Below are 10,294 nucleotides of genomic sequence, written 5' to 3' on the forward strand. Positions count from 1 at the left end.
GGTGTGTGTACTGACCCCCTAGTCCCAATGTTACCCTGGCCCCTCTCTCTTACCTGTTTGATTGCTTCGCTCATCGGTCTGGGCTGGGCTGTAGTTGTGGGTGCTGTTTGGTCTGGCAGTCTGATATTTCCTCCGCCCTCATCTTCCACTTCCCCCGATGAGCCTAGTTTAAAGCCCGCCGGAGGAGGTCTGCCAACCTAGAAGAGAACACATGCTTACCTTTAGGGGAAAGGTGGAGCCCGTCCCACCCCAGCATGTCTCTTGTCATGATATGCCGGTCATGGCTGAGGAAGCCAAAGCCCTCCTCGAAGCACCGTTCCTGTAGCCACCAGTTGGTCTCCGCGATGCACGTTTCATGCCGTCTGCCTTGTCCACTCACTGGCGGGATAGAAGAGAAAACCACCTGTGCGCCCATCTCCTTCAGCATGCACCCCAGAGTGTGGTAATCCTCCATCAGGCGATCAGGGCTCCTCCTGGCCGCATCGTTAGTACCCACATGGACTAGGACCATAGGGTAATAATCGGTGGGCTGGAGGAGGAAGTGGGAGGCCTGGGTTTTATGTCTGCCTCACAAGTACTAGTCTGCTCCAGAAGTTTTTTGTGCCCAGCAGTATATGTGCAGGTACTACCTAGCTGATTGGGACAAGGGTGCTTTAGTGTGGGGGCTGCCTGCTGGCTAGCCACACAATGAAGCACCCTCGTGTCTCAGCCAGCCCAGTCAGAACAGCACAGGGCTGCTGCCAGCTGGGGCTGCTTTGACCAGGCTCAGTATGCTGTGCATGAATAAACTCCAGCACAAAAAACTCCAGAGTTTATTCATGTGTATTAATTGCATGTGTAGACACGCCTCCAGTGTGCTGATTTCAGCAGAAAAGTTGCAGTATGCCCACCCTAATTTGGTGGTTAGCATACTTTCCTTGGAACTAGGGGTAGGGTGGTCACTGACACATTCCCAGAATACAGGACATCCCAAGTGAGACCACCAGCGCCCTTGGCCAATTATCGGTCAGGGGTGAGGGCTGCTGCCTCCTTAGCCAATCAGCAGCAAGGAGTGTAGCCACCAGAAAAAGGCCAGCTCCCACTCACCCTCCTTCCCTGGCTGCCTTTGAGCTCTGCTTCTCCTGGCTGTGCACCACCCTACCTCTAGGCACAGCCAATAGAATTGTGGGGACAAATGATCAACATGCATTTCCACCAGTAAAATGAAAAACAGGACTTTCTGCAGTCCATTCCTCATTCAGAAACTGAGAGGGGACAAAGGGTTTAAAAACAGAACAGTCCAGTAAAAACAGGACCAATGGCCACGCTAACTAGGGGATGCGTGTAAGAATTCCATAGGGTCAGGCAGGCCTAAAATCTAGTCCCCCTACTTCCTAGGCAAGTATTCTAACTAGTAGGTACTATGTAAAAGGAGGGTACTGCTACCACAGCTAGCCATTTTATAAGTGAAAGTGGCCAGGGTGACTGAGCTTTGTACTGACCATGATACTGTTACATGCAATTCAAGCATTCTTTGAGGATGCTAAATGTATCGGGCCCTTCTGAGAATGTAGATGGAGTCTCAGCAACTCCTCAGCTCCATACTGGAGTTAGGAACCTGAGACATAGGAGCTTAGGTGCTCAAACTGGATTACTTCCAGTCATTTGTACAAGCCAGTGTATAGATGCCTGCAAAATTTTGCAGGCTGGTATGGATGTGCTGAATGAATCTAGGTGCCTAATGAGTTTTGTGCCTCCTGGAGCAGCGTCATTCTGGATTATCTCTTTGGTTCTGCCTAAGTCCCATTTATGTACTTGTGGGCCAACTCAAGAATTTCCTTTAAGGGCCATATCTTGTCAACACAAAATCTCTATTCTTTATTTTTTGTAGCAAGTATGAATATTATAGTATAATTAATAATTATTATTATGAAGTTTAGAATATAGATGGCTCTTAAAGAAAATGCAGATATAATGTCTGTCTATTCTGTGTCCCTTTGGTGCAGCCAGAGCAGTGGAAATGAAAATCAAGCCCCAAGTGAGTCCACTGTACATGTCAGTCTTTTTTCCTAGCTGGCCTATTGATAGCCTCCCCCTTTATTCAGAAAGTCAAGCCAGATTTTCCTGAAGCAATTTAGAAATGAACTTGAATGACAAATCTGCTGAAGTCAGAACATGTCAAAAGCTATTTTCAGTCAAAGCTGACCCATATTCTGTAACTGGACTTGGCTAAAGAATGCAGAGTACACTGGGTAAGTTTTTACTGGAATGTTTAAGGTCTTCAAAAGAAACTCTTTTTTTTTTTACTAAGATAAACTCACTCCAAATTAATGCCTGGAATTTCTGTCTGAATTTGACTTGCATGGATACATTTATGTTCCCTGCCAAAACCATTGAACAGAGCAGAGAATGTTATTTACACTTGAGACCCAGGTATTGCTTGAGAGACTTGCCATGGCTTAGAAATACAGCATCTTAAGGTTTGCACTGTGAGATACTCCTGAAGTGCCATGATGAAATTCCAAGAAATATGTGAAGACTGACATTTTCTCTGTGCTTGATTTTTCCCATAGAATTGCTCGAATGATTCGTCAGGAAAGGGGAAATGCTCTGCTTGTTGGAGTTGGAGGTACAGGCAAGCAATCTTTGACCAGACTTGCATCTCACATTTGTGGCTACACATGCTTTCAAATAGAGCTCAGCCGTGGTTATAGCTATGATAGTTTCCATGAAGATCTGAGGAAGTTGTATAAAATGGCAGGAGTAGAAGACAAAGATATGGTTTTCCTCTTCACAGACACACAGGTATGGTTAAATGGTTCAACTGGAAATGCAGGTGCCTTTACCATTAAAATTCTGTGGAAAAACTATCCTGCCCTGCCTTTATTTCCCCCTCATATGGGGAACAGGGCTGGCTATGCCCTTAGGGAATGGGGCTTTTCCCCATCTCTACTGATGGCAGGTGGATGGATTAGAATATTCATCTTCAGTGTTTGATGGATTAGGATTAACAGAAAAGTGGCTATTGAACCAGGAAAAGTGACTAAGCTTGCTCAATTGTCCTGATTTTAGAGAAAATACCAGTAACCTCAAAAATACCAATCAGTGATAGTGCTGAACAGGGAATGAATCGGCTCAGAAGCTGCACGTTTCTTAAGACTTCTAGACATAAGAGAAAAAACAAATGGGAGAAGACCTGTTTTTTAATAGGTAATAGTTTGACAAGATGTTTTTCAATTATTTAAAAAGTAAGCATTTTAAAATAATGTTTTTTCATTTAAAAACATTAAACTCTTTGTTATGATGTACATTTTATGTTATGAATTCAGTACTGTACTTTTCTTATTTTTCTAATTGCATTCTTTGGCTTTATAGCTACAGGATACAGGTTAATAAACTAACTCATATTTATAAAATCTTTCCTATAGATTGTTGTGGAGGAGTTCTTGGAAGATGTAAACAATATTCTAAATTCTGGTGAAGTGCCTAATCTGTTTGAAAAAGATGAGTTGGAGCAAGTACTGGCAGCTACAAGACCCAAAGCCAAAGAAGTAGGAATACCAGAGGGGAACAGAGATGAGGTAGAATATTCCCTGCAGATATTAATATATTGTACTAGACAGCTTGGTAAATGAAAGTTATTAGATTTCTTGTTTTGGAAGAAGTAAGTATAGGCATTTTAACACATACGTTATCTATCTCTCATAATCTAATCTGGAAAGAAGAGGAAATTGCATTTGCTTTACACATGGGAAGGTCAATTTCCAGGTCTTCTAATGAGTGCTGCTGCTCTGTCATGTATGGAAAAAATATTTGTGTTCTGCCCTTGGAGACCAGAGTTCAACCAGGGTAGGTATGCAGGTATTTCAGAAGGGCCAGCAAACCATGTCATCCAAATGAATTATTGAAAGCATCAGTAAGTAACGATTGCTGATCATTTAGGAAATTTGCACTTAAAGTTTTTAGTACCAGAAGTTAAATTAGCACTTCACTTGTGAGAACCACTTCTTTTCAGCATGAAAATGCTGATGAAGGGCATCTTGGGGTGTCTGTATGCGTGCTCTGGGGGGTAGTGGGGGAGGAGGGGGCACTTTAATTACAGCAGCTCTTGGGAGCTGCTGTAATTAAAGCACCCACAACGTCTTGTGTATTCAGCATCCCACACTTCAAAACGGCTTCATTGAATGGGCTTCAGTTAAAGTGCCCCTGCGGCCATTTTGAAGCACGGAAATGCTGAATACACAAGGCACTGAGGCTGCTGGAGTGTGCTAATTAGATTAATCAAGCCTGCTACAGTGCATCAGAGCAGGGATCCTGCACATCTACAGGCATTCTGAATAACCACACAGCATTTCAAAAAATAAACAAATCCATTGGATGGTCTTTCAAGAAGCTCCCTACTTCATTGGTTTTGTAAAGAACCTGACAGGTTTCCTCAAATAAACCTTTCTTCCATTCTGTTTGTATGCTGGAAACATGTTTTGTGACTTCTGTTTCCTCTGATCTGTTTGTTTTGTTCAGCTGCTGCTGCAGACCTTACTTGAGTGGGAAATTGGAAAGGCAGACAGTTTTTGACAAAATCTTGATTTATCTGGGCAAACCAATATGTAGCAAGGAACAATTACTTCTCTGAATTTAGAACATCCAAAAGAGAGTAGCAACTTGTTCAGTGGTCCTTTGCAAATATAATATAGGATTATATTTGTATTTTGACACACTATTGGGCACAAACCCCTTCCAGATGTCTACTACATTGAAAGATAGAAGAGAAAATATAATTATTAAAGTTGGGCTTTGCTTTATTAAAATATATACTTATCTATATTTATTACTTTGGCCTTAGTCAAGCACCAAGGTTTGTAAACAGTATCTTGGGAAGATCAGTTCAGAAGTAATCCTGGTTAACAAGACAGTAACAGTAGTGAATAGTACACATCTGAACAAACAAATGGATGAATAAAAAAAATTCATTCAAAATAGAAGCTTTTTGAAAAACAGGTTGGAAGACAGAAAGGTGTGATTTTTGTGCCCAAATGCTGTGCATTGAGCAATCCTCCCCTGCAGATCTTTTCAAGCTTTCCTCCTTCAGAAGCCAGAGCTTTCAGGAATCTTATCCTAATCTCATCTAAAATAGTAGCTTCTGAAACCTGTTGTCTCTTAGATTCTTTCCCAACCCAGCTTACAACTACTAGGGCCAATGAATCAAAATGAAGAGTTCAGGTAGATTCCCACGTTCCTCTGGAAAATAGCTAGGGAGTAGCCATTTTGTCCCAGGAATGTAGATACAAAAGATCTTTCAGAATTTCTAGATAAATTTTCTCTTATACAGTGAAAAACAAAATCATCATGATGAGTTTTAGGTGATGAGAATAGAAAGAGCTTTTTTCTAACACAAAAATTAGTAGAGGTGTACCAATACATTGGTCCGATATCGGATTGGCACTGATATAAAGAAAATTGTCTGTATCGGAAATCAGCCCGATGCAGATGATAATTTGGCTGATAAATGCCAGTGCATGTGCGCAGGCAGGCAGCAATGAGCACAGCCCAGCAGCGTGGAGAGCTGTGTCCAGCTAGTAAGTCCATTGTGGTGGAAAGGGAGGGGGGAGGGAAAGGCGTGGGGGGACAGATCAATGCCCCCCACGGTGAATGTGGGAGGGGGCACGGGTAGACGCTGCCCAGCCAGGGTGGGGTGGGGTGTGGGAGAGTAAAGGATGGAAGCATGTGCCCCTGGATCTGCACAGGGTGGGGCAGTCAGACTGCAGCTCCAGGCTGGAGCTGCGGCTGTGCCAGGCTCTTCTCAGTGGGCGGCTACAGAAGGGGCTGCAGCTACCCCAAATTTCACCATAGCCCCACTCCCAGTCCCATAGCTGCATGACCGGCGCAGCCCTAGCTCTTCCCAGCTTGTGGGGGGGAGGTGGGGGTTGAGCCAGGAAGAGCCAGACATGTGCTGGGTGCACAGTGGCAGTGCTGAAAGCAGGCTATGGCAAAATTTGGGGTGGCTTCAGCCCCCTCCATAAGTGCCCACCCCAAGCCCAGCACCCACCAAGAAGAGCCCGGCCTAGCTATGGCTCCAGCCCACAGCTGCAGCCTATCTACCCCGCCCTGTGAATTCCTGGGGCACACGTCCCCACTGCCATCCCAGGGTGTGCGCAGCAGCATGAGCTGCCACCCCCTCACCTGCGCCCCTCCCAAAGAGCCATGACTCCCTCCCACACCCTGCCCTGCCCCAGCTGGGCAGTGCGTGCCCCAGCCCCTGCCCCAGCCCCTCCCTCACTGAGGGGGACATTGATCTGGCCCCCTCACAGCTCTTCCCTCCCCACTCCCCTTCCACCACAACAGACTTACCAGCTGTATGTAGCTCTCCACGCTGTTTCGGAAATCAGATTGGTATTGGCCAATATGCTTCCTTAAAAATCAGCTATCAGTATCATCCCCCAAAATCACTATCGGTGCACCCCTAAAAATTAACGAAAAATAAAACACTTGTTGACAAAGTAAGAACAGTATGTGGTAATGAAATAAGTGGACAGCTTGATTAAGAAATCAGATATCAGAGCAGAATGAAAAAATAATTAGAGAAGTTTTAACATACATTTAATAGTTCTTGGCTCCTAAAATATTCAGAGTGTTGGGAAAAAGGACACATAAGATGACACATTCTCTTTCTTAAATAGATCAAATAAAGGATCTGTGGATTCATAGAGGTATTTCTTTATTTCACTTCCAGGTCTGGCTTGTGAAGAATATATGAATAGGTGGAGTGAGAATACCACTCTTCGCTCTCTCTTGGTTATGCAGACCTGTTTCCATGTTTCCATGAATGTATCACAACCACCTTTGTCATGGTCTCTTGGCTCCTCTAGATTTTAGGAGGCTTCTCCTGGCTGACTAGAAATCCCCTTCATTCTTTATATTTGCCATTTTCTGAGTTCAGGATGTACACTAAAAATTCTAATGATCCTTTTTTAGAAAGCAGTACTTAAAAGTGCTTCTCTAGGCAAAGCCACTTTTTGAACCATTAGACCTCTTTATTTCCTTTGGGTAAAAGTTTATAATACCTAAATGAGTATAAGATCTATGATTATTGTTTATTAAAATCCTGACTAGCAATTTAAAGATTTTCTTTGTGTTTTCTCTGAGAAAGTAATTGTTAGACCAATTCCTGAATTCATGACAGAGATCATTTCTACTTTTCAGCCTTGATTCTCTGCAGCCTTTTACCAGTACATAGAGGGTATGAAATATCACTAAAACAGAATAGTCATATTTCTTAGCTATTTTATGCTCAGTAATTCAGTCAATGACATTCAAGGTACAAAGCCATAGGTAATCATGTCCTTCATTTGAACCAGAGTATTGATTCACTTTCCTTATTTTAAAATCAGGTCATTCAGCATAGAAACTGGTACAGAACCTCAGTTTTCACGATATGGAACCTCAGAGGAGGTCAGGCATCTTGTCATTCTTCCATGGAAGTTAAATAAGAGGCTTGAATGCCATCTTTCTCTAGATAGATAGAATTGGTTATTGAAAAGCGTGAAGTAAACCAAGCTGAATGTGAATTGAGTTCCATCTCTGACATTCTCAGTTATGTTTTCTCATAATGATAACCAGGGATCCTGATTTTCTCTCATTTAAAAAAATACCTAATTTTCAGTTTAAAAAAGTAACCCCAAATCCACATTTTCCCATGATTTAGATGAAACACCACTAATATATAGATATTTATATACTAGCAAATTGCCCATCAAGAATGAGGGGGCAGGGGGTGGGCAGGAACAGAGCCCCGTGTCTAGCCCCACACCCCTCCTCCCCCCATGTGTCCCAGCCTGCCCCCCACATCCAGGCCTGCTTGTTCCCCGCAGCTCAGGGTCTGGCCCTACCACCATTGGAACTTGGGGTCTGGGCCACCCACTCACGTCAGTACTTGGGGTCCAGCCGCATCCCTCCTCCACTTGGGGTCTGGCCCTGTTCCCTACCCCAAGTCATTACTCAGGGTCTGGCTGCACCCCTCCCCGCCACCTGTTGCCATTTGGGGTCTGGCCGTGCCCTTCCCCCCACCTGTAGCCACTTGGGGTCTGGCTGTGCCCCCCCTTGTCTCGCCACCAGACACTACTCTGGCAGTGGTGCAAACTGGGGCCCGTGCAGCCAATCACTGCCCACCCTCTTGGTGACACATGGTCTGTTGGGCAAAAGCATTAGGGACAGACAGGCAGACACACACACAGACTAAGCATTTTATCATATTAGAATATAGTAATGTTTCATTTTAATCATGGAAAAATGTGTGTTTGGGGTTACTTTTTTTAAACTGAAAACTGGGGATTTTTAAAAAAACAGGATCCCTGATGATAACATTCACAACACAGGCTCTGTGTCTACATGAGACGTTGACTGCACAGTCATTATCATGCAGTCATTTAGTACTTCTGTAAACAAGAACTAAATGAATGCACAGTAACCGGAGTTATTGTGCAGTAATGTCATTGAATGGCTTTTAAGTGACACTGACTGTGTAGTAGCTCATTACTACTGCATGGTAGCATCAAATCATGCTTTGTGCTATGTGACTACTGTGCAGTAGCAATGAGCTACTGTGCAGCCAGTGTCCTGGCCAGGAAGAACCCATCATAATGATTTTTAATAGTACTGGAAAATTTTACTGTTGATGATTTTTTTTAAAAGCATTATATTCCAGCTAAAATGTTTAAGCTTTGGAATTACTTTCCTGGCTATACAGCTCTCTTTGGAGCATTAAATGTGAAGGCAGGACTTCTCCATGAGTTAATCCTTTGGAGGTGGTTAAACAGGATGAGAAACCAAATGGTTGGAAAAGAATGTTTTTCTCTTTTAATAGCAAATATGAAAATTCAGGCTGGAGGCAAATTTTTATAATTTTTGCTGCGTTTGAAATGGATTTGGCATGTTAAAGTAAGCATGCAGGGAAATGAATTATTCATTTATTATTTTGCCAAACCTCTACAAACTAAGTAACCTAAAATGATAGATGTTTTACCTCTTTACAGGCAATATCTGAGACTAGCCACAAATGTTAGACCTAAAAATGACCTGTTAGTCATTTAGCCAATGCAGGATTGTTGCCCGTAGTATATGACTGGGCTAGATTTCATTTGAACAAATAATATCATCATAATATCTTTATTTATTTTATAAACTGTTGTATGTGCTTTTCAACAGGTGTTTCAATTCTTTATTAATCGAGTTCGTCAGAAGCTTCATATTGTTCTCTGTATGAGTCCCGTAGGAGAGGCTTTTAGAGCACGATGTAGGATGTTTCCATCCCTTGTGAATTGCTGCACCATTGACTGGTTTGTGCAGGTTTGTGCTAGCTAAGTTGCAAAAAGTAGTAAGTTAAAGATCTCTGTATATTAAACATTTATATTACATGCTCTAGATTATAAAAAATCAGGTAAATAACTAACCTCCTGAATGTAATCCAGGATTATCATAGCTCATGACTTTTTTTCAAAGATATTTAATTCCAAGAATCTTACTGACTACAGCATACTAAAAGAAGATTGAGTGTTCCACCTGGCTAATGGCATCATTGGTTCTTGGCCTCTCCCTCAGTAGGAGACATTTGACAAATAACTGAGACATTTCAGGGTTTTATACCACAGTGGCCACCCAGTGTTCTCATTCTGACTCCCTGACAAGAGTACTGCTGTTCAAAGTAACCCATTTTGAAAGTGGAGGAAGATTAGAGGTGGGCAAAATACAGCCCACAGGCCAGATCCAGCCTGCCAGGTCATTTTATCTGGCCAGTGGGGAACCTAAAAAATGTAGAAAATTAGTATTTATCTGCTCCTGGCTGCCTGTCAAAGATGACAGGAGCCAGGGGCAGTAGGACCTAGGGGGAGCCAGCAGCAGGGTGCAGCAGACCACCCTTGCTCCACCCCCAGCTGTTTACTTGCCTTCCTGGCCTCGCACTGCTCCACCAGTGGCTCCTGGCTGCATCGCTGGACTGCAGGAGCACAGGGCCCTCACTGGTACCGTGTGTGTATGTCTGTGTGTCTGTGTCTTTGTGTGCGCACGCGCGCACTTGTAGGGCAAGTCCGACATGCACACCCCACCATACACATGGATCCACACCCCACCATACACATGGATCCACAGACATGGAGACCCCCACACCGACACCCCCTCACTGATGCCAGCTGCCCTCCCCCCCACACACATCCCCCCACACACATCCCCACACAAACCCCATACCCACCCACATCCCAAATATCCACACACACCCACATGCTCCCTCAGCCCCCACACCTATCCACCCCCACAGACACACCCA

At 43.7% G+C, this 10,294-nt stretch overlaps 1 protein-coding gene across 1 annotated transcript in view; it reads left to right on the plus strand.

Annotated features, from left to right (window-relative positions):
* Positions 1-10,294, plus strand: part of DNAH6 (dynein axonemal heavy chain 6) — a 244,646-nt gene that overhangs the window by 136,499 nt on the left and 97,853 nt on the right. The window contains exons 46-48 of the mRNA XM_019555221.1: positions 2,553-2,784; positions 3,408-3,560; positions 9,181-9,321. Of these exons, the coding sequence (XP_019410766.1) occupies positions 2,553-2,784; positions 3,408-3,560; positions 9,181-9,321 (526 nt within the window). The remainder of the gene's footprint in view (positions 1-2,552; positions 2,785-3,407; positions 3,561-9,180; positions 9,322-10,294) is intronic.

Source organism: Crocodylus porosus, unplaced genomic scaffold, assembly GCF_001723895.1.
Source record: "Crocodylus porosus isolate Cpor-Errol unplaced genomic scaffold, CroPor_comp1, whole genome shotgun sequence".
NCBI lineage: Eukaryota > Metazoa > Chordata > Crocodylia > Crocodylidae > Crocodylus > Crocodylus porosus.